Below are 26,031 nucleotides of genomic sequence, written 5' to 3' on the forward strand. Positions count from 1 at the left end.
ATGCATTGATTTAGACAAAGGTGAATAAAAGAATGGACACATTTGAGAAGTTAGACTTTTGTATTTAGAAGAATCTTTGTGTTTCAACATTTTAACCAACAAGGTAGGGAAAACTATTATTGGGAAATTCTTATGGGAACTCATTTACTAATGCTATGACATTTAAATCAGAGGTTACTCACGGGGCCTATATTATATCATGATTAATAAATCTAAGAAAACAAGATCTATACTCATTGCTTTTTTATTCAGCATGAAAGCACTCATATCCCAATGCACTCTTAATGCAATTTTTATATCCTTCAGTACCCGTGATTTAAAGCTTGTATTCATTATATATTCTTTTACAATAGAATTCTCTTGACTAAAAGCATTGCTTTTCCTTATTTGAACACCTTCCATAAAATATTAAGAATCAGAGGGAATGGAAGGAGCCCCTGCTGCTTTGGTATAAAGTGACTCAAGTGTAATCTCAGAAATTAAGATGTTATGGAAACGGGGTACAGTATCAAACTGGGATGCAAGCTTTTTACCCCTCTCCATAAAGAATAGCATCCCAAGAGCCTGCTAAATATTGCCACCAAATCATAATTTAAAAAATGCAACAAGAAAGATGACACAAAAACCCGCACAAAATACTTAAATTAATTCTAATTAAATCACTATTCTTGCCTAATTTTTGGATGATGGCTCCTGGCATGCTGGCAGTATTCTATTGAATGTCTCTTTAGCTGTTTTCCTCTAATTGGTGACATTTAGCAATCCTTCCTGTTTACTGTGCTGATTTTTCTAGATATATTATGCCATCCATTAGAGTTTTTGATGTTAGACACTCTTAAGGAAGAGTTAATATGCAGCATATAGTCAAGCTTCCAGAGAGGCAATAATGAAACATTATTGCTTATATGAATATATTTTTTGGTCAGTGGATGGATGGATGGCATAATAATATGTATTTTTTATAATCTTTGCTGATAGTTCTAATTTATTTTGCATCATATAAAACTGCATTTATAGCTGCTGTCTGAAAAACATAGATAGCTAGGAGTTATTTAGAACTTTTCAACAAATAAGCCATGTGACTATGTTAAAAAAAATCAAATCCTGGTATCCCTGTTTATCTGGATATCAGGATCTTGACCTGGAATTTTCCATTTGCCACTTGATTGGAATTCTCCTTTCCCTTTTTCTGTTTGCAACTGCGTTATTATTTTTCTGCAGGATAAAATTATTAAAATTACAAAAATATTTCCAGCAAAAAAGAGAAGTACCAATAGCTAAATAGACAGGAAATCTGTTATCATTGTTTTGGTGTTAATGTTCAATCCAGAAATATAGTTCAGAGAGTTCTGAAAAACAGAACAACTCCCTGAATCAAATTAAATCCCTCAAGGAGCAAGTATGCTCTATCTGTATTATAATGTTTGCCCACATTTCCTGCTCTGGGGACTTGCTGAACTCATTGTTGATTTAAAAACAAAGTAGCTTAAGTATAGAGTTATATAACAGTGTTTGTAGCAGACTAATTTATGACATTTACTTAGGCAGCTGAAGAACCCATTTAGTTTGTCATGTTCCTGCCTAGTAATGCAGAAATTCATAGCAAGATTTGCTAAGATTTTTAAAACTGCCCGTGCCAACCTGATATTTTTTAGATATGTTAAGAGCATAGAGTTAAGGGCAATCTCAAGAAACTATACTAAGTTGTACATGGTTAGTACTTATATGGGAAACTTCTTACAAATTCCAGCATTAATAGATTGGGAAGTCTAAAAAACATCCTAGAAGAAGGGCATTGGAAACTCCTGGATATTTTTTAAAATAGAAAATAACATGGACAGGCATCAAAGGCATCAAAAAGTCAATCTCAACTTGAGGGGGTCTTTATCATTTAGATGGTTGGAACTGCACTTGTCTTTGTCTGATTAATGCAATGTTTCTCAACCTTTGCAATTTTAAGATGTCCAGACTTCTGGCTGGGGAATTCGGGGAGATGAAGTCCAAATATTTTAAAATTGCTAAGGTTGAAAAACAGTGCATTAGTTCATGGTCCTGGTAATTGTGACAGCTGAAACTCAATTCATTGGTGAAGGTTTGCAACATTATTTTAAAGAAAAACTTTATTTCAATTTTTGCAGGTCATTGCTTAAGTGCTGAAATGAAAATTATTTGATAATAGATAATATGTGGTAATATAATCCACAACTGTTTCTATAGCTTCTGAATGGAGAATGGCAGAAAAAGATGCTCTTGGGAACATTAAGCCAATGTCTTGATCCACTGAAGGCTAAAACATTAAATGACAGATAGCAATAGCAATAGCAACAGCACTTCATAGTGCTTTCCAGCCCTCTCTAAGCAGTTTACAGAGTCAGCACATTGCCCCCAATAACCTGGAACCTCATTCTATCGACCTCGGAAGAATGGAAGGCTGAGTCAACCTTGAGCTGCACAGAATCAAACTCCTAGAGTGAACACTGAATTAGGTTGCAGAACTTCATTCTAACCATATTTTGTGATTTCTGTTAATAGCCAAATATGATTGTATGGTCTTTATATATGTGTATGTGAAAGAAAAGAAAGAGAAGATGCATGTGGAAAGATATTTAGTGCTACCAATTTTACCAGTATTTTCAGCAGCATTGAAACTCAATGTCCCTATGATAAATATTCATAATTATTGTGATCCTTCTTCCTTCTAACACTCCCTCTCTCCTGCATAAACACAAGACTTTTCAGGACTGGTAATTCTACACAACTCCGTGGTTTTCAAATTATGACATAGTTTCTCTGTATTAGTATCACTTCTGTTTGAAATACACTTTGTTCTCTTCTAAGATTAGCATAATAAGAGATAATTTCATACAAAGTTACTGAATTAAACTGTGCTAACCATTATAAATTTAGATTTCCTTGCTAATTCTCTATCCTATTGCACTCTCAGATGACAATTTATGGAGAATTTCTAACAAAGCTGTTGGTTTAACAAAGCTGATGTTATCTAGTTTGGTAATGAAATGTTTGCAAGAGAACAATCAAGCTCAGAAAGCACCAAAGACTCTACAGAATTAATATAATTATTTTTTTAGGTGTGATTTTTCTATTGCCATTGGCAATACTGTAAATTTGCAGTAGTGGCCAAAATTGTGGAAACCTTTTCGGAAAAGTGAACAGTAGAAATGCCATTTTTGGTTAAGTTTCCACCACTTCTAATTTGTTTATAACTGTAGCCTTATTCATTTAATAATACCATTTTACATCATTTTCTGGGCAACCAGTCAATTCTTTGTACCATTACTTTAATTTTATTATGTTTTACAAGCTCACTAAATGAAAGAAAAAAAACCCCAACCAACTTGATAGCGATCACATAACACATTGACAAATGTCCTCCTCTCAGCTTCAATACATGACATCAATAACTGAATCCTACTGTGATCTGATTGGCTCATTGTCAAAACAAGATGACACCTGATTGGCTCTCTAAACACTCATGCTCATTGGCTACACTCAGATAAAGAAAAACTACCTGATATGAACCTAAGCAAGTTGTGCTTCCTTTTTCTGGTTGTTTAGCTATAACTTTTCATAGAATACAGTACAGATAATTGAACAAACTTTGTTGCATTACATTCTTGCTTAAATTATCTTTCCATTGATATATAATTTTATGGTACTACTCCAAAAAAAGTGGTGTTATTAGCCATCAAACCTCAAAAATAAACTGTATACTTATAAATTAGCATATACACAACACAAAGCATGCTTAGTAATAATAATAGTTGGAACAGATCTTGGAGGTCATCTAGTCCAACCCTCTGCTCAGGCAGGAAACCTTATACCATTTCAGACAAATGGCTGTCCAGTCTCTTCTTAAAAATTTCCAGTGTTGAAGCATTCACAGCCTCCGGAGGCAGGTTGTTCCACTGATTAATTGTTCTGACTGTCAGGAAATTTCTCCTTAGTTCTAGGTTGCTTCTCTATTTGGTTAGTTTTCATCCGTTGCTTCTTGTCCTGCCTTCAGGCAGTTTGGAGAATAGGTTGATTCCCTCTTCTTTGTGGCAGCCCCTGAGATATTGGAACACTGCTATCATGTCCCCCCTCGTCCTTCTCTTCGTTAAACTAGATATACCCAATTCCAGCAACCGTTCCTTTTATGTTTTAGCCTCCAGTCCCCTGAACATCTTTTTTGCTCTTCTCTGTACTCTTTCTAGAGTCTCAACATCTTTTTTACATCGTGGTGTCAAATACTGGATGCAGTATTCCAAGTGTGGCCTTACCAAGGCATTGTAAAGTGGTATTAACACTTCACATGATCTTGATTCTATCTCTCTGTTAATGCAGTCTAGCTTCACTGAGATACAATGCAACCAGTATAAAATGGTACATTGTAATTTTGATTACATGTTTTTCAGTATTTGCGATTCAATTTCTGATTTATTTACATAATCAGTAAATGGACTGAAAATCAATATGAATTGAAAAAAGTAACAATTCACTTCATTGTGGGACAAGCAGTTATACTAATATTTTATACCACAAATGCTTGAAGTATGCAGTGAGTACAGATTAGCAGAAATGGGAGTAATTCTTTTAGTTTTCTTGCTTACATATCTCCTTGTAAGTGTTATGACTCCATTATAAATACTGTATGCATTAACTGTGGAAAGCACTAATAGAGTCTAGTTATTGTCATTGCTACTACTGATGTTATAATTATTAGAAGCAGAATCCATGAATCAGGTCTGAAATATTATATGCTATTAGTATATACCTTGAGATCTATTCAATTCATATGCTGAAATATGTAGGTCAATAATATCATTTGTATGCAGAATACTTTATAGAATATAAGAATAAAGTTCTCTGCCTTCAGGAGCTTAACTATAGTGTAAAATAGGAAGCATCTCTAATATATTTTTTCTATAAAGTATACAGTTATGTAAGTAAGCACAAGGGTAAGATAATTTCCCCTTAAATCTGCAAGGGAACTATTGTTTTAAGACAACAACTCTAAAGTCTTTAAGGTGATTCTTGAAAAAATTACAGATGTATTAATTCAACTTTTAAAGAAAAATTTTCTTGGTTTTGTTTATGTTGATTGGTGGCAACTGTGAATTAATAAGTAACTTTATTCAATATAATTTTATGGTTTTAGAAGAACTGTATCATGGTTGTCCATGGGATTGGATTAAAACCTGTTGTGGGCATTATTGATCAACAAGGCACCAACTATTCTGGGGCCATATTTTTTTGATCAAACATTCATATACAGTAAAAATAACAATCACTTTAAAAGATGCATTGCTAGAAAAATATGTATTTTGGAAAGTGGTATACTCACATCTCTGAATATTTTCGAGAATACTATCATATAAACAAATATGGATTTTCTAGGTTTTTTTATTTAAGAAAATTGGAACGGTGTGGTATACTACCATTTAGACTGATATCTAGAGTTCTCATTTTAACAGAATGGAGAGAATTCAGAGCATCAAATTGCTGTGATAGCTTGAAAACATTTAATGTGGCAAAATCAGTTTTCTACATAACCTGCTATTGAAATATCTGTCATCCTTTGATTTAACCTCTTCAGCAAGTTGCATTTGTAAATATCTGCCTTTGAACATGAAGATTTCATGAAGTAAATGGGAAAAATTATTGGGATTTCTCTATGCCCATGAAAGATAGATGGTAGAGCAGGTCAAGTAATAATAGAGAAGGACCAGGAAATGGAAGAGAGGGATGTAATTATAAACCATCATCTATCTTATATTAAATTGTTTCTTTTAATTATGTATCTACTTGTGAGATATTTTATATCTTTGTCAGCAGCATTAATAATAAATTAATCAACATAAATACAATTGTTACCAGCCAAGTGTCAATAGCTGGTGCTATATAACTTCCACAACAGTAACTTATCTCAGAGCTGAAAAGCTTCTGTTTTAATGATCATTAGAGCTGAATGAATAAATAACTGCAGTGATGATTTCTACTAAATAGGATGACACATAATAAAACCAGAACTATACTTGTTTTAGATATATGTCTAGATTTTCAAGGAAAAAATGGTGCTAATAACAACCACCTCCTTCATGGATTACTGCCTTGTTGTGGCGAAGGGGCTTGCATAACTCAATGAAGCTATGAGCTATATAATGCAGGGCCACCCAAGATGGATAGGTCATAGCAGAGAATTCTGACAAAATGTGATCCACTGGAGAAGGAAATGGCAACCCACTCCAGTATCTTTGCCATGAAAACCCCAGTACCAAAAGGAAAAAAGATATGATGCTGGAAGATGAGCCCCTCAGGTTGGAAGGTGTCCAATATATTACTGGGGAAGAGCAGAGGGCTAGTACTAATAGTGCCAGAAAGAGTGAAGCGACTGGGCCAAAGCCGAAAGGATGCTCAGCTGTGGATGCATCTGCTGGTGAAAGGAAAGTCCAATGCTGTAAAGATCTTTTCTCCATAGGAACCTGGAATGTAAGATCCATGAATCAAGGCAAACTGGACGTGATCAAATAAGAAATGACAAGACTGAACATTGACATCCTCGGAATCAGCGAACTAAAATGGACAGGAATGGGTGAATTTAATTCAGAGGACCATCAAGTATACTACTGCGGGCAAGAATTCCTCAGAAGAAATGGAATAGGCTTCACAGTCAATAAAAGAGTAGGAAAAGCAATACTGGGATACAATACCCAAAATGACAGAATGATCTCAGTGTGAATCCAAGGCAAACCATTCAATATCACAGTAGTCCAAGTCTATGCCCCCACCTCTTGGTGCTGAAGAGGATGAAATTGACCGTTTCTATGAAGGTCTACAGCACCTTATAGAATCAACGCCAAAAAATGATGTCCTTATCATCATGAGGGATTGGAATGCTAAAGTAGGAAGCCAAAAGATAACCATCATAACAGGCAAGTTTGGCCTTGGTGTACAAAATGAAGCAGGGCACAGGCTGATAGAATTTTGTCAAGAGAATACGATGGTCAGAGCAAACACTCTTTTCCAACAACCCAAGAGATGGCTCTACACATGGACATCACCAGACGATCAACACAGAAATCAGATTGACTATATGCTCTGCAGCCAAAGATTGAGAAGCTCTATACAGTCAGTAAAAACAAAACCAGGAGCTGACTGTGGCTCAGATCATGAGTTTCTCATTGCAAAATTTAGGCTTAAATTGAAGAAAGTAGGGAAAAACACTAGGCCACTCAGGTATGAACTAAATCATATCCCTGATTAATATACAGTAGAGGTGACAAATAGATTTAAGGAATCAGATCTGATAGACAGAGTGCCTGAAGAATTATGGCAAAGGTTCACAAAATTGTACAAGAGGTAGCAACTAAAAGCATCCCAAAGAAAAAGAAATGCAAGAAAGCAAAATGGCTGTCTGAGGAAGCTTTGCAAATAGCTGAGGAAAGAAGGGAAACAAAAGGCAAGGGAGAAAGAGAAAGATACACCCAATTGAATGCAGAATTCCAGAGAATAGCTGGAAGAGATAAGAATGCCCTCTTAAATGAACAGTGCAAAGAAATAGAAGAAAACAATAGAATAGGGAGAACCAGAGATCTCTTCAAGAAAATTGGAGATATGAAAGGAATGTTTCATGCAAAGATAGGCATGATAAAGGACCAAAATGGCAGGGACCTAACAGAGGCAGAAGAGATTAAGAAGAGATGGCAAAATTACACAAAAGAACTATACAAGAACGAACTTAGGGTCCCTGATAACCAGACATCCTAGAATGTGAAGTGAAGTGGGACTTAGGAAAGCTGAGCAACAACAAAACTAGTGGAGGTGACAGTATTCCAGCTGAACTATTTAAAATCTTAAAAGAAGATGCAGTAAAAGTGCTACACTCAATTTGCCAACAAATTTAGAAAACTCAACAGTGGCCACAGGATTGGAAAAGGTCAGTTTACATTCCAATTCCAAAGAAAGGCAATGCCAAAGAATGTTCAAACTATTGCACCATTGCACTCATTTCACATGCAAGTAAAGTTATGCTTAAAATCCTACAAGCTAGACTCCAGCAGTATGTGGATCGAGAACTTCCAGAAGTACAGGCAGAGGAACTAGAGATCAAATTGCCAACATACGCTGGATCATGGAGAAAGCTAGGGAGTTCCAGAAAAACATCTACTTCTGCTTCATTGACTGTGCTAAAGCCTTTGATTGTGTGGATCACAACAAATTGTGGCAAGTTCTTAAAGAGATGGAAGTATCAGACCATCTTATTTGTCTCTTGAGAAACCTATATGTGGGTCAAGAAGCAACAGTGAGAACTGGACACGGAACCACTGATTGGTTCAAAATTGGGAAAGGAGTCTGGCAAGGCTATATTCTGTCACCCTGCCTATTTAACTTATATGCAGAGCACATCATGAGAAAGGCAGGGCTAGATGAATCAAAAGTTGGAATTAAGATTGCCAGGAGAAATATCAACAACCTAAGATATGCAGATGATACCACTCTAATGGCAGAAAGTGAAGAGGAACTAAAGAGCTTCTTGATGCGGGTAAAGAAGGAGAGTGCAAAAGTTGGCTTGAAACTCAACATCAAGAAAACCAAGATCATGGCATCCATCCCTCTCAATTTCTGGCAAATAGATGGGGAAGAAATGGAGGTAGTAACAGATTTTATCTTCCTGGGCTCCAAGATCACCACAGATGGGGACTGCAGCCAAGAAATTAAAAGACACTTGCTCCTGGGGAGGAAAGCTATGGCAAATCTAGACATCATACTAAGAAGCAGAGACATCACCCTGCCAACAAAAGTACATATAGTCAAGGCCATGGTTTCCCCAGTTGCAATGTATGGCTGTGAAAGTTGGACCATAAAAAAGGCTGAGCGCAAAAGAATTGAGGCCTATGGTGCTGGAGGAGACTCCTGCGAATCCCCTGGACTGCAAGGCGATCAAATTGGTCAGTCCTAGAGGAGATCAAACCTGACTGCTCTTTAGAAGGCCAGATCCTGAAGTTGAAACTCAAGTACTTTGGCCACCTAATGAGAAGGAAGGACTCATTGGAGAAGAGCCTAATGCTGGGAAAGATTGAGGGCAATAGAATAAGGGGACGACAGAGAATGAGGTGGCTGGATGGAGTCACTGAAGCAGCAGGCATGAGCTTAAATGGATTCCAGAAGATGGTAGAGAACAGGAAGGCCTGGAGAAATGTTGTCCATGGGGTCGCAATGTGTTGGACAAGACTTCACAACTAACAACAACAAAAACAACCACAAAAAACTCATCTTAGTAATGAAATCAGTTTTGAATTTAGCACAGTGATGATGCTGATGTGATGCTGATACAGTTTAAAGTTAGTTCTGGTTTCCTTTGGGAAACAAACAATGGAAAAAAACCACCCAAAGGGTTTTTTTTTTTAATTACCAGAAAGATTTTCCATATCAACAACAGAATTACACAGAGGATTTGGATCTGTCACAGTTTTATAATGCTTAGTAGTACTTCCATCATTATACATGCACAATACTTGCATATTTTGACCTTCTGTATGGGAAAGATGCTACAGGGTGAAGCTAAGAGCTTGCAACACATATATTATGGAAGAAGTCACACAAAAATGACAAATGCACTCTTTCCAGTGGTGGGATTCAAATATGTGAACAACCGGTTCTCTGTGTGGATGCCACTTCTGGAAGTCCATTCTGGACCTGGACAACAAAAAATTAGCTACCGGTTCTGCTGAAGTGGTGTGAACTGGCTGAATCCCACCACTGGCTCTTTCACTGGCTAGTTTTCTATTTGCTAATGCTGGCAGTAGGCCAAGAAAACAAGAGGCTTAAGAAAATAATTGTCGCCAATCAACAGCACATTTAGTGAACTGTCTAACAGCCAGACATTAAGTATACTATTTAGTTATGTACTCTACATTATCTGAGGATAGAATTTGGAGATATTGATATTTCTTTAATGTGACTTGATGAATCATTGGCCATTAATTCCAAAGGATGTACTTCTGTATAAGCTTGGGAGAAAATAAGCCCCATAAATTACATATAATGATTCTTCCAATTCTGAACTACATGATTCTTTGCCACTTACCATGCTGGTTGGAGCTGCTGTCATTGTAATTCAGCAACATATTCAGGGCTAGACATTGTCTATCCTTGGCTTTGGTCTAATGGGGTTATGTCTCAGTAGAGGTGCTGAGCATTGTGTTTTTAGTTAAACAGGATTTTAAGAGCTGTAGTGGTAGAATGTTTAGAATACAATATTGCAGGCTAACTCAGCACACAGCCAGGAGTTTGATCCTGACCAGCTAAAGATTGACTTAGCTTTCCATCCTTCTAAGGTTGGTATAATGAGGATCCAGATTGTTGTGGGCAATATGCTGATATTTGTAAAAAGCTCAGAGAGTTCTTTATAACACTATGGAGTGGTATATAAGTCTAAGTATTATTGCTATTAATACTGTAGGTCTATAAGAAGCAAACTGTCTAAAATGTTGTATGATATGCCATGTTTTGGAGAATAAGCAGAGATTGCACAAAATTTATTTTCAGGAACTGTAGTATTAACACTTAAAAAAAGCTGACCTGAATTTCAAATTCATACTATATTTCTACCTGCCAGTTTTTTTTCAGAACTAATGCTTAAAGATGAAATGTGTGGTAGGAAAATGAGATATATGAAAAACATGAGGTACTGTAACTATAGGACCATATATCAAATCAAAGTGATTGAAACATCATGACCTCCTATGGTTTACTAAAATACAATCTAAATGCTAATAAGAAATGTTGATTGATTATTGCTTTATTTATTTATTATTATTATTATTTTTTACTAAAAATAGACTAAAGAGACAAGAGATTAAAACAAACTAAAAAAAAAACCCACAGGTTTAAAGGAAAGACAGAGTGGTGGCTTCTCTATTACTATGTTAGCCATTTCCAACCAACAGCTTCTTCTTCAGGGCCCCATGCCAATCGGCATAGCCAAGTTATTTCCTGAAGACCAGAAGGGTGGGGGTGGACCTCAGTTCCTTGGCTGAGGGGGTCCATAGTAGACCTCTTCAAGCAGGAGTCATGAGTCTAGAAAAACTCCCAGGTTGCGTACCAGGCCTGTCTGGGGTTGACCCCACCCCATCCAGAACGAAAGATGAGCAATGATGATAAATTTCCTGATCCCATGGTTCCGTGTATCCATAGCCACTCTGTCTTATCAGGGTCATATCTAACAAAATGAAATTCAATTGTGAGAAAAGTAAGGTTCTACATTTAAGTTAGAAAAGCCAACTGCACAGATATAGAATAATGGTACTTGGCTCAATAGTAGCAATTGTGAGAGGGATTACTTGACCAGGGCTTTTCAACCTTTTCACCCATTGTGCCACTTTTAGGATATGGCAACATCCATGTACCACCAATCGCCTAGCAAGGTGTCAAAAGCTTGATGATCAAAAAAAAAAAAAAAGGAAAAAAGTGATAAAGTACAGGTAGTCCTCGACTTACAACAGTTCACTTAGTGACTGTTCGAAGTTACAGTGGCACTGAAAAAAGTGTCCCCCAAGCCACAGCCAAGCAAGACACCTGCCCGCCCACCAGGAGGCACTCTTCCTCCTGTCTGAGGTTTCCATTGTTGTGAGCATTTCTGTTGAGGATTGGCAGTGGTGGTAGGGTGGTGGGGGTTTAGGTTTTATTCCCCCCATCTGCTGGGTGGTTGCAGCAGGTTTTGGTCACTTCACATGACCCTGGGACATTGTGACCGTCATAAATATGAATCAGTTGCCAAGCATCTGAGTGTAAATCACAAGACCCTGGAGATGCTGCAACATTCCAGCTGATCGGTGCTTCTTCTGGGCTCAGCAGAAGTGCCAGGATTAGTGCTGCTTTCCAGCTGATTGGTGCTTCTTCAGGGCTCAGCAGAAGCAGAAGGATCAGTGCTGAGCTCCAGCTGGAGCCTGGTGCTGATCCTGGCGCTTCCGCTGAGCCCTGACAGCCCTGCAGCTCTAGCCATCTCTTGCTCAGGCTTGTGCGGTGCTGCCACTGGTTCAGCTCATTCCCCTCCCCAGCTACCACTTTTCTAGGATGGTCGCGTACCACCTGCCAGGTGCCAGTGTACCACATGTGGTACCTGTACCACTGGTTGAAAAGCCCTGTCCTTGACGATTACTTAAATATGAGCCAGCAGTGTGCTGCAGCTGCCAAAAAAGCCAACACAGTCCTAGGCTGCATTAACAGAGGAATAGAATCAAGATCACCTGAAGTATTAGAACTGCTTTATAAAGTATAAGGCCACACTTAGAATATTGCATCCAGTTTTGGTCACCACAATAAAAAAAAGATGTTGAGATTCTAGAAAGAATGCAAAGAAGAATAACAAAGATTATGAGGGAGGTTGGTAAAACATATGAAGAAGTGTTGCACGAATTAGGTATATCTAGTGTTTTGATATCTAAGGGGTTGGCACAAAGAAGAGGGAATCAATTTATTCTCCTGAAGGCAGAACAGGAAGCAATGGATGGCTACTAATCAAGGAGAGAAGCAACCTAGAACTAAGGAGAAATTTTCTGACTAAGGAGAAATTTTCTGACAGTCAAAACAATTAATCAGTGAAATGATTTGCCATCAGAAGTTGTAGCTTCTCCAATCCTGGAGCTTTTAAGGAGTTTGAACCGTAAGCCATAAGTCCTGCTTGACTAGAAAACCTCCAAGGTCCCTTCCAATTCTGTTATTCTGTTATAGTTCATGTATATGTTAAAAAGGAGTAGAGACTACCAAGCTCTACCATACTCCACAAAGGGAAGCCATCGACTGGATCTCTCATTCCATGTCAACTCCATTGGAATTGACTGCAGAGAAAGAAACCCAACAGCACCATACTGCACCACCCAGTCCCAAACCCTGTAGCCAGTCTGAAAGGATACCCTGGTCAATGGTATGAAAAGCTGCCAAGAAGTTGAGGAGGGTGAGGATGGATGCTCTACTCCCAACCCATGCTTGCCAGTGATCATTCATCAATGCAACCAATGCCATTTCTGTACCATAACTGGCCCAAAACCTGCCTAAAAGGAGTCTAAGATAATCAGTTTCATAATTCATTTACTTCATTTTGTATGTGCTTCCTCTTTGTACTGCCATTTTTTTTCAAATAAGATTACATTGAAATTTCACAAAAATGTTTTATCCCTGGGAAAGGAACTTTTCTGAGTTTCTTTTTAGTGCCTTTCAAAGGAAGAATTTCTTGCATTTTTTTCTCCTTATAATAGTTCTGAGTATACTATTATAGGAAATTATAGTGGGTGATACATCTATTGTAATACACTAGCACCTTTTCATCCCTTGATGATTTCTTTTGCTGCCCAAGCTTGTGATGCCTCACTTTAGGATTTAATTAAGGTGAAGGAAACCAGGGAGGCTGCAGACCACTGAAGAGAAGAATATACAAAGAAAGACAAATACACTCACAGAAACCCCAAGGACTCCGTGTATCTAAAGTGCAAGAACATCCTATTTCACACATAAGAATTGCATAGGAAACCAGGAAAAAGTCAATAGAATAAAAGGAAGTAGCACAGCTAAGGAAAAGGGGAAAAAATGGCAGACTGCATTGTTTGGCGACCCCCGTGAAATGGTCGTTCGACCCCAAATGGGGTCCCGACCCACAGGTTGAGAACCACTGTCCTAGATAAACTTAATTTTTGCTAATGTAAAAACACTGAGAGTATACAGTATAGTGCTAGAAAGGAGAAAATCACCGAAGGCTCCAGAAAACAGCGTTCATTTCTTTCCCCAAGAGAGTCTAAATTGGCTTCAGATAATGTTCTGTTCATGATGCTAACATTTGAGAACAAAAGCTGATTAGTTTTTTAAAAAGGAAAAATGAAGCTCTTGGTCATCTGCTAAGTAAATCTGCTGTTTGTTTTGCATCTAAGCACAACATTTTCTTGTGATGGAAGCAATGTTACTGGTTATCTTACTAAACTGTTATGGAGAAAGCTGATACGATTTTCTTCTAGTGATTAAGTTAAAGAACAGAATCTAAAATAATTCAGAAAAGGAGATCAAAACATCTCCACAAAAAAGATATAATAGCTTTCTTTATTCATTACATCAACATAAATAAAAAAGTCTGTTACAATCTCTTTTGAAATTAGCCTCACTGAATTCAGAGGATTTACTGCCAAGTTAAGTCTGTATAAAATTAAGCTGGATTATTGTGTCTTTCACTAACTGATGATGGGGATAGCTTATTTTTACTTACAGAAGAAGTAGAAAATCTATGATTGTTCAGATTACTTCCAGGTTCTGATGACTGATTAAGTGTCACCAAGTTGTTGATTTTTAGTGACTACGTAGGTAGAATTTCTCCATGACAATCTGCCTCTAACTTTGTCTTTCCTTCTACTTTCTCCAGTATTAGAGAATTCTCTAGAGAATTGGGTCTTCATATAATGTGTCTGAAGTAGGATAATTTGAGTTTGGTCATTTGTGCCATGAGTCAGAACTCTAGACTGATTTGTTCAATGATTAATATATTTCTTTTCTTGGTGTCTATGGTAGTCTCAGAATCTTTTCAAAGACCAAAATCCAAAAGCATCTATACTAAATGCACTTATGACTGTTGCAGTGTCCCCACGGTCACATAACCAAACTTCAGGTGTTTGGCAACCATTGTGCATTTATAATACTTGCAGTGTCCTATGATCATGTGGTCATCATTTGCAACCTTCCCAAATGACTTCCAACAAGCAAAGTCCATGGGAAAATTCGTAGGGAAGATGACAAATCATGATCATGTAATGCCTCATAGTGATTAGTTTAACAACCATGGCAAAAAAGATCATAGAATTGAGTGCAGTCATGTGATGCCTCACTTAATGACTGCATTGCTTAACAACAAATTCTTTGGTCCCAATTGTGATTGAGAGTCAAGGATTACCTTTATGAAACAAGGATGCTACTTTTTACCAAACCATGTAAATAGATTTTTCAGCTGTGACATGTGTATTCTGCTGGCTCTGCATTTCTCTTTAATCTAAGCTTAATTTTCCTTTGTCATTAAAAAAAATCCCCAAATATGGAAGTAAGTTGGCAAGCTTCTGCAAGTTTTTAGTAGATGCGTAAGTAGGAGAATAACAAACAAAGAAGCACTGGGAAAGGAGGAACAGACTTAAATATAACCTCCATTTATTTGGGAATACACCCCAATGAATTGAATAGAGGATAAGTAAAAGTTGTTTGGGATTCTATTTTAAGCATACTACTTATTATCTTGTCTATTGGGATAAAAGGGATATTTATCATATTTCTCAAGTACAGCATATAGAGTTTACTAAGAAAATATTTTCTCTTTTAGTTGCAAATGAAACCGGAGACAAGAATGCTCATCCCCTGTCGCGATTTGCTAGTAAGTAGCTTAGCCTGTTAATTTATTTCCTAAATGTTAGTAATAAATATATATTTGAAATGAGAAAGAAAGCCACAAATTCTCCCTTTCTCTAACATTTGAAGGACATGATGATGTTGATGACAACAGTGATGATGGTGATGATTCCTGCTATCTGTCTACTAACACAGGGGTCCCCAACTCCCAGTCCGTGGACCAGTACTGGGCCATGGCATACCAGTAATTGGGCTGCACAAAAAGCAAAGCCCGATGTGTGGCATGCAGGCAGCACATAAAACCACGCACCCTCCAGTCTGCAGAAAAACTTCTTTCCCCAAGTAACCGGTCCCTGGTGCCCAAAAGGTTGGGGATGCCTATGGAAGAAGTCAACTGCCCAGCTTTACAGCACATATAATTTGAAAAATAACTTGAAGGAAAGTCTCCTGACTGAAGGCATTTTTCACCAAGATTTTGGATGTTGGGGATCCCGAGATCCTTCTGGCTCCTCAAAGAAAAAATCCTGTCCTTCCTCTAAGCCAGTGGTTCTCAACCTTTCTAATGCCGCGACCCCATAATACAGTTCCCCATGTTGTGGTGACCCCCAACCACTTATACATCACTGGGTGCCAGGAGTGTGGCCAATGAAAAGGGGGGGGGGGAATGGCAGACAGCCTTGTTTGGCGACCCCTGTGAAATGGTCATTCGACCCCAAATGGGGTCCCGACCCACAGGTTGAGAACCACTGCTCTAAGCCTCCTTCTCTAGGAGTCCTGTCATTGAGTATGGAATTCCATAAAGTGATTTGTGGACAGTTGTTCCACACAATTCAGGTCCTAAAGAAAGAGGCTTGAAAGAATGTTGGTTGACAAGGAGTGGAGGTTTTAGAGTATTTCCTATTACATCCTATTTGCTCTTCCAGAAGACATTTGGAGACACAGTTGTGGTTCAGTAAACATACTTTCTCTTCTTTGAAAGACTGCCTAATTCACATTCAACAATAAGGGAAAGCTGGACATTTAAATGACTCCTATATAGTAAGAGAATGAAAAGTGCCAGGTCATCTGATTCTAACTTTCCTGATATGAAGGCATTTGCTGTATTTCACTGTAGTTTGCAAAAAACATTTCTAACTTTCCACCAGTAAGTATGCATCTGCAAATGCAGGTTTCACTGAGTTTTTGGGGAAACAGTTTTAAAACCAAAGGTGAAGGTAACGTTACTAGATTTTGCTTAAAATAATGAATTTTATTCTTTTGGCAATGAGTAAATTGTGCGTGTTCAATAGTACAAACTCAGTAGATAGATGCAAATAGATGCAATATTCCTACAAAGTCACATGGTGGCAGTGTTACTTAATTTTAAACACCACTGGCCTGTCACATTGTCTACACAAATCAGTTAAACAGATTTACTCCCTCCCCCCTCTCTCCATGTGTACATTCTGTAACCCCTCAAGACATAAGGAGATTTATTTTTTAAATTTGGGGACACTACATAGTGAAGTTATCAGTATGAGGAGTAATAAGGTCAAGTGGCTAGAAATTCTGTGGATTTCTTTCTACAGCAATTTTGAGATTACGTGAAAAAATGCATATTTTAATTCTATAATTTGAATAATTTTCCCAAAACCATTTTCTGAATCTGGAATCTTCAAAATGATATTGGAATATCCCTTGACAGGCACCAAGTTCTCTGCCTGATCTGACTTCATTATTATTTTATAGTAATATGTTATTAATGTATACTCTATGTTAACATAAATGGCCTCTTTGATCCCTCTTTCAAACCAGAATGTGGACCTAGGCAAATTTTGGGCAGAGAGGACTGCTGTTTGAAAGAGAGGTCAGAGAGGCCATGTCCATTAAGACTGAACAGCCCTCTCCCGACAGAGGGGGAGGGATAGAATGATTATGGCAAAAGAAAGCAAAGACAGAAGTAACAGTAATAAGTGCAACAATTGGAGCACGTATACCAATGGCATTGACAAAATTATTGTCTGTCAATCAAGACAAAAGGGAAGACATGATAGCAGTATTCAGGGCTTTTTTTTTTGTCACAGAACACCCAGAACGGAGTTCTGGCACCTTTTTTGAATGGAACCTTGTAGGGTAGGCAAGGCGGATTGCATGGCATGTGTGAGTTCTGGCACCTTTTTTTTAATATATATACAAAAAAAAAAAAAGCACTGGCAGTATTCCAGTATTTGAGAGGCTGCCACAAAGAGGAGACAGTCAATCTATTTTCCAAAGTACCAGAAGGCAAGACAAGAAATAATGATTAGAAACTAATCAAGGAGAGAGGCAACCTGGAATTAAGAAGAAACTTCCTTACAACAAGGACAATTAACCAGTGGAACAGCTTGCCTTCAGATGTTGTGGGTGCTTCATCATTGGAGGTTTTTAAAAAGAGATTGGACAGTTTTCTGAAATGGTATAGGATCTCCTGCTTGAGCAGGGGGATGGACTAGAACAGGGATAGACAACCTTGGCTCTTTTATGACTCATGGACTTCAACTCTCAGAATTCCTGAGCCAGAATGGCTCAGCTTGGAAACCTGTCCCTTTCCCCTCAGAAATGGCTGGCTCAGGAATTCTGGGAGTTGAAGTCCATGAGTCATAAAAGAGCCAAGATTGCCTATCCCTGGCCTTCCAAGGTCCCTTCCAGCTCTATTTTGATTAATTGATAATTACAAAAGGTAGCTTTACTTGGAACAGCCTTTGACAATATTTTTAGCGCCACCAAACAACATCTGAATACCTCACATCCTTGGGAAGGACTCAATAGGTAGATAAAACTGCCAAATCCAGTCTAAACATACCGTAAATGCCGGCGTATAAGACGACTTCCACGAGTGCTGAAATCGGCGCCAAAGACGGGGGTCATCTTATACGCCGAGTCGTCTTATACGCCGGAAATACTGGTAGTTTCCGGCGTATAAGACGACGTTCTAGGAATGCGGCCCGGCTATAAAGACGGGGGTCGTCTTATACGCCGGGTCGCCTAATACGGCGGCATATACGGGTAATAGGAATTTTAAAAAAGGAAGCTGATATGATGCAAAGCAAGAACAAGTCACAAACATCTTTCTTCCTATATATTTTTATGCATGCCAATGGCCCCATAAGCTCTGTTACAATGATGGATCTTTTGTTTAGACATACTTGCCCAAGAAAAACGATGCTTGATAGCAGGGAGTATCCTGTGGTAACACTGTGGAAGCAAAAAGCTAAACAGGATGGCAGTAAACATCCAGATAAACTAATTCTTTATAGGCAGTTATGTTCTCTCTGGCAAACCCAGAGCAGCAATTTTCTTTGAGTATCCACAAAATGATCTCAAAATTGGCCCAGAGAGACACACAAAAATGGTATCTCCAGCCTTAGGGGAATTATCTGGCAAGAATATCCAACATTTAGTGCAGGGTTTTGAGAAATACTTTTCTTGGACTATAATACAATAACAATGTCTTCAGGTATAACTCATTTCCTGGTAAGTATAACTATACCGTTTTCTTAACACTTAGAGAAATGGTGTGTAATCATTTCCTTCTGGGATCTTTGTGTTTTTAATCCCTAATTTAGCATATTTGTACATCACATGCAATGAACATGAAGAGAAAATGCCAGATTATAATTTTTAATTTTCATTCTCTGATATAAAACTTCACTCAACGACTCATCTCTCTATCCATCCTCATCTCAAAAACTAGTTGGCCTGTTTTGAATTTCTGAGGTATCAAGGCAGGAAACCTGCCTGTTCACTGTATCCTATTCTGTATGAGGGCTAATTTACATATATAGTTTACAACTTCAGATGAAGATTGGTTAATTCCAGCTTGGTAATATTCTCAATTCTGGTACTTTTCAAGTTGAGTGTCATCTGCTTACATGGAAATGGCTTTGAAAATCATTTTTTGGGAACTTCCTTTAACTATATATTTTTAGAAGTCTTAATTCTGGTATTTTTCTATAGGTTGTGTAAGCCAACATTTATAAAGGAAAAAAACACCTTCTACCTATTTAGTCTGCTTTGAATAACAACCTTCTAAGCTGGGTGCCTCTCTCCAACCACATTTCCCAATTCATAAGGATTTGGTATACCGATTCAAGAAAGATGGGCTTCAATAAGGGCTCTTATCGAAATCCAATTCTGAAAAGAAAAAAACAGTTATGAGAAAAGACAGGTTGTTAAGTGTAATACAAATTAATTTCCATAGATCCAATTTCTCTGAAAATATTGCATGTCTTCATCCTAAAGATGATATTTTTTTCTCCTCTCTACCAAATTCGTCACATGAGTTGTTTAAATTACACATAGGACCAAAATAGAAAAGTTTGTACGTACCCTGTCTGGGTTGAATACAGGTGAATCTGGATGGTAGTGAAAAATCTCAGCTGTCATGTATCTATTTCATGCCCATTGCAAGATCTCTCAGTGTTTCCTGAAGCAAAAATGACTGCATGGTAATTGTAGCAGTGTAAAGTCATTTCTCTGATTAAGAAAGTGGAGCGATCTCAGACATTGGACATGTTAATCCTGGAAGAGTAGGCAGCTACATTTCACACATTTAAAGCTCATTTGGAATGTCTAAATTGTAGTTTTCTTGAAAGAAGCATTTGCTAGAGAATCTGTCAAAGGGAACTGTCATTTAAAAAATATACTTTGTCATGCTTTTCCTGGTTATAATTTTATTGATTTAAATGCACAACTTCTGCATGTGTCTGTATGAAAATATAAAAAAGCATGTATTCTTTAAAGTACTTGTAATGCAGTGAAAGAATTTTGTTTAACCTACTGTATTAGGAAATACATTTAAAATGTTATTCTACCTTATCTTTTAAAACCTTAATCCTTCCAAAATAGAAAAGAGCCAAAATTATGGGTTCTCTGGCTAATGACTTAATGTCCTCAGCCACGTTCTGGAGGCATTTGAAACCAATTCCCCACTCCCCCCTCTTTTTAACGAAATGTGTGACTTCCAATTACAAAGAAGTTGTGCACCCCTGCTAAATTTAGAGTCTAACTTTCTTACTGTTATCACTGACTGTATAGACCAGAGGTGTCAAACTGCTGGCCTGCAGGCTGGATGCCTCATGCTGAAACCACACTCACCCCATTGTTGGCAATGGAGAAAAAGTCGTGATATGTCATGACACATCATGTGATGTTGCGAGTTTGACACCCCTGGTATAGACAGGGGCTAGTGTGAGTTGAGGGACAGCAATATACCTAGAGGTCCACAAGACGGAATTATAGACTTTGATGAAGTCTCTTTTCTTAGCCTCATAGTGGAACTGAAAGCAGACAGAATGGTTGGAGCATCTGACATCATTCACCAGATCAATTAGAAACATTAGCTGCATTTGCACAGCATTCCATAATTCATTTTAATTTAGATTTTTTTTGTGACTTCACAAAAAAGCTGTTGAAATGTAAGTTTTACTGCAGTGTGTGAATTCCAGAAAAACAGTTAATTTATTCATCAAGTTAAGTCTGCTGATCAGTTCAGCCAATTTTACCAGTAGCCTTTGGCCCCAGAAAAGATAAAACTTTCATGTTGCATTATTAAAATTTGCTTTGTCTTCTCTTTTATCTATTCAGGATCAAAATCTCAGAGCTGCCTATGGAACACCATTATTGGTGGACTTACAGGAAACATCAAGGAGAAACAGAAACCAATGATCATCCATGATCCAAGACCTCCTGAGGAAATCTTGGCAGATGAGCTGCCCCCAGTGGAAAGTCCTGATGCACTAGTGAAAACTTCATTCAGGTTTGGTGGATAATACAGATGTACTTATTTTATCATGAAATTATCTAACTTTCTGGGTAGACGGAGTAGTAGAGGTTGCTCTCGAGAGTCTTTCAAAAATTACTATGTAAGTAAGAGGATAATTTTACTGGAAAACCATTATGATGATATTAAATCTGACAGCTTTATTGAACGAAAAAATAAGCAACCAAGTCAGAACATTCAGAAAGAAATGAGAAACTATTGTGAATTCTGATCTCAAAGCAATTTTAAAAGCATACTGTCAAATTTGTTATCTTCTCTACCTTCCCTAGCTTCTTTTTTGTCACTAGCTGTTTTCTGGCTCAGAAATATCTAACACTTGAATAAAACAACTGGATAGCATAGTAGTTAGTGTACCCTCTTTCAGCTAGGTTTCAAATCTTAGCTGGTACTTACCTTACCAGCAGGAGTCCTTAGGCAGAGATTTCCTAACCATTCGCCTGGTGACTTCACATATGACATTGACACAAATTAGGAGACTCATGCCACCTCAGATCTTGTCTAGAAAACAAGGTCCATGTCAGATGTTTGGGGAACCAGGACAATCTGCGTTAATTGGGCTACTGGAATAAACCACACATGGATGAGACAGGAAAACCTGAAAATGATAAAATGTTACCACCAGAGTAGACTAATGAAAGGGGACCTAATTGAGAGTATGTGAAATGTCTGAGGGAATAATGGATGGACAGAAGAACTGCCTTACCAATAGAGTATCTTGGGCAAAGATCCTTAAAGTTTTACCTGCCTACCTCAAATGTGATAGTGACATAAATTAAAAGAATCATGCCAGCTTGGAACAATAAGTGGGTTACTGGATCAAACCATACATGGATGAGACAAAAGAATCTGGAATTGATGGAATGCTACCATATCAACAAATCTAATGAGAGGGGATATATAAAACATATGAGGGAACTAAGATGGGCAAATTACCTACATTTACACTGAGAAATAGCTAGTTATTTAATACTTCAACATAATGAAGAGGAAGCTGCTCTCTTAATTTGAGATAGATTAACTACACACACATCTCAGACTTAAAAAGACCTGGAAGGATAACTGGATGTGCAGCCAATACCTGGATCTACAGTGAGGACATTGGGTTATTATTCAGACTACAGAAGTATGGCTGAATAGTAGTCAAAAGAGGGAAGGTAGTTAAGACTGATAAGGTGGAACCATTAGACCACACATAGATCAGCTGCAAATATCTCGGTATTCTATAGCCACATAGAAACTATAACAAGGAGGCAAGAAATAAACATCGAAGTACCATCAAAGATAAGAAAAGTCCTGAAGAGCCAATTCAATGGAAAGAATATGATCCATCAACATAAATGGCCTACCAGCCATTAGATATCTGGATGGTATAATGAGCCGGCCAAAGGAAAATATGGAGACTGCCAGTGTGAAGATCCAGAAGCTTCTCACAATGTACAGATGGATATTTCCAATCCAGGAAAAGTGGTGGAAGGAGTACTCAGGACTCCGATTTCTATACTGGGAAATTGGTTCCAACCGATCCAATGAATGATATAAGAGCTCTTTAGGAACAGCTATGATACTGTGCATAATCCTCAAATTTCCAGACCTCTGACAGAAGACCTGAGATTGAAAAAGACATAATTCTCCCATGCCACTCACTAATATTTCATGTGTTTTTCCACTGCTTCTTCTGAAATGTGATTTTTTTTATTTTACCAATTTCTACAAACCTGGTGTTACCTAGAAGTTACTCTTCCAAATAATAGCTAGGCCTGTTGAGAAAACTCCAGGGAAGAACTTCTGGGAGCTTGAGGAAAGGATGTTCTTACCATTTAAAGAGAGAAGGACTAGTTTCATCTCCTTGTACTTTGGATATTCTTAGTCATTTGAGGTTGCTGTACTTTCTCTGACATTTGAAGGGTTCCTAAATCTTTTAGCTTTCCAAAAGGTTCTCCCTAGCATTGGGCTAGGATGAGGTTAATCAGGATGTTGGCTGAGTGGAGTGTTTTGCTTTTTTATTGGCTGTTATAAGCCACCTAGGCTTATAATGAGACAGATAGCCATGCAAGTTCTTTATATGAATCCGTAAGGAAAGAAGATTACCTGAACAGAGAAGGTCCCATTTCTAACTAAATAGGCAAAAGATATGGAGTGAAACTTACAGTGGTGCAAAATAAATAAATAAAAAAATAAATAAAAAATGAAGCCATTAATAAAGGATGTTGGGAAATTATTCTGATAATGACCTGTTTAGATGAAAATTCTTGTGTTAGTTATTACCTCAACTATTAGGAAGAATTCACCACTGCTGGAAGCAAAATCTCTATTGGATGCAAAGTTGAAGAAAGAGATGTTGCATCTTCAGTTTTCTTTTCTTCAGATAAGAAAAGAAATAGGACAGGAGATCATTAGCATTATTGTAAACTAGTCATTGCCCAGTTTTAGAATTGCAGAGTTGACCCATTGGATGTATCAATATACAAAACTGCAGAATTGTCTGATAGATCAAATAATTACAATATTTTAAATTGATATTTTAGTACCTTTAATAAACATTCACATATGATCTGTGAAAAGCTCTTTCTAAAAGAGGATGTTCAGGGCACTTTAGTATTAAGCATTTTGGATTATCCTTCTTTACACTTAAAGAGTTCCTAAACCATGTAAAAATCCAATTAGTTTTTAGTATTGGATGTCAGTATAACTTCTTTTCAGATTACAGCACATTGATTGGGGATTACAAAGGGTAAGAATTTACAATCTTGGTGCTGGACTATGTGGCCAGGAAAATACTCAAAGCTGTATTCTAGGTCTGTGTAAAGCCTGAATTACAGTATGGATTCAGGACAGTTTTTCATTTATCTGAAGTGAAACTGAGGAATTTAATCCTTTTTGTTCTGATTCAAAACTCTTTATGAAGTGCTATTTCTAGTGTGTTTCTTTAAAAATTGGCATTTTGCTAATAATGACCCGCACCCCAGACAATTCTTTACGTAGAAGACCTTGGAGAGAGGAGGGAAAGAAATAATCCATTGATTATTGGAATCAGTGGCTGATAGGTCTTCCTTCAAACCAGAGTGACTCTTCAGATCATTAGGATCAGACAACTGCTCATTTGTCTTATTAGATATCTTGGGGAAGATGGAATAGTTGTGGAGGGAAGATCTTAGTTTTAATGTTTGCTCCAACTCAGTATTGCCTAATCTGCCATCTCATGGTTATGATGCTTTGGGACTATGTAAATTAGGTGACTAGATTAATAACTGTTTTATTTTATGGAAAAGATAGAATAAGTGCACTGCATTCAGGGAAGAGATCATACAGGTAGTCCTAATTTAGCAACCACAGTTGGGACCTGCAATTTAGTCATTAAGAGAAATGGTCGCTAAGTGAAACCACAACTGTTTTTGTGATTTTACTTCATCTTTCATTTGCTTTGCAGACCTGAAAAGGTCAAAAATGCAAGGATTAGTCAAAAAGCTACTTTTCATCACTATGGCAACTGCATACAGGCACTAAATGAGACAGTCATTAAATGAGACTACATTAATTCCATATAATCTGCTTTGCTTGTTTTAAATTTGACTGTTATGTTCCTTGTAATATCTTTCCTGCAGTTTTCATATATTCTGACTATAACATTTGATGAATTCTACCCTGAAGCAAAAATATTATGAACATATTTTTTAAAATCCAAGATTTTAAAAGTGTCTATGCTTATAAGGAATCTGAACAGCTTACTCATGTCTAATAGTCCAGATTTCCCGAAAATGAGTTCCTGGTTTGAACTGTTTAATTTTTAAAATTTATTCTTGATAACAAGAGGGCAAAACCTCAACAATTAAACTCAGACATTGGGATGGTCCAGGGTGAATTACATAACTTACAAAAATGAGTTCTATCGTATTTCCCCCAAAATAAGCCCCATCCCCCCAAAAAGACCTACCCTGATTTTTGGGGGTGGGCCTAATATAAGCCCTATCCCCCAAAATAAGCCCTAATTAGGACCCCACCCAATCAGTCCCACCTCGCTGCCACAATGTGGCAAGAGGTTGTGCAGCAACACAATGAGGCAAGGCAGATGGGGGGAGGGAGTAGAGCTGCCCCATGCGCCCCACTCTCGCGCTTCCTTCAGGACCCCCAGCCAGGCTATTCCTTGCTTGGCAACCTTCCCTTTCACTCCCCTCCTGAGCCGGACTGCCATACTATGGAGGATGGGTGGGATAGGCCTGGTCCCCCCCTGCCATTTCAGAGCCAGGGGAGAGTGACGGCAAAAGGCTCTGCTGCCACTGTGCATTGCTGGAGGGGCTTTCTTCATGTTTTGCCACACAGATTGCCTGCCCAGCGACAGCCTCCTCCTCTTCCTCCTCTGCCAACTCTCCCGCCAACTCTCCCCTGAACTAAAAAAGGTTCAGTCAGACCTTCCAACGTCTCATGAAAAAAAGATCTTGCGAGAAGTTGGAAGGTCTGCCAACGGAGTCCCACAAACTCTGTTTCTCTGCTGCAAGAGAGAAACTTGCCAGAGCTGGAATGCAGGTTAGTGTTTAAATTTTTTGCTTTCAGGAGGAAAAGCATCAGGAAACAGGGCTGCCATTTTCAGAATGGAGAAGGGAGACACCGGGCAATGCAGGGAGGCAAGCATTCTCCATTCTCTCCAGTGGCAGTGATGGAGGGCTGGCGAAAGGAGGTGGCAGGGGAGGCTTGCGCCACCTGGCCATGGTGCAAGCCACGGGAAAGTTGGTGAGGGAGAAGGAGGCGGCGGCTGCTGCCAGGCAGGGGATCCGTGGGGCAAAGCATGAAGAAAGCCCCTCCAGCAGTGCAAGCAGCAATGGGGCCTTTCGCCATCATTTCCCCTGGCTCCAAAATGGTGGCCC

General features: G+C 38.1%; 1 protein-coding gene across 10 annotated transcripts in view; it reads left to right on the top strand.

Moving 5' to 3' along the window:
* PDE1C (phosphodiesterase 1C) overlaps nt 1-26,031 on the top strand; it is a 335,588-nt gene that overhangs the window by 108,940 nt on the left and 200,617 nt on the right. For all 10 annotated transcript variants that reach the window (XM_039336835.1, XM_039336836.1, XM_039336837.1 and 7 more), the window contains exons 2-3: nt 15,347-15,397; nt 20,977-21,148. In XM_039336835.1, the coding sequence (XP_039192769.1) occupies nt 15,347-15,397; nt 20,977-21,148 (223 nt within the window). The remainder of the gene's footprint in view (nt 1-15,346; nt 15,398-20,976; nt 21,149-26,031) is intronic.

This window comes from Crotalus tigris, unplaced genomic scaffold, assembly GCF_016545835.1.
Source record: "Crotalus tigris isolate CLP2741 ecotype Arizona unplaced genomic scaffold, ASM1654583v1 scf7180000017666.379230911805:20528666, whole genome shotgun sequence".
Classification (NCBI taxonomy): domain Eukaryota; kingdom Metazoa; phylum Chordata; class Lepidosauria; order Squamata; family Viperidae; genus Crotalus; species Crotalus tigris.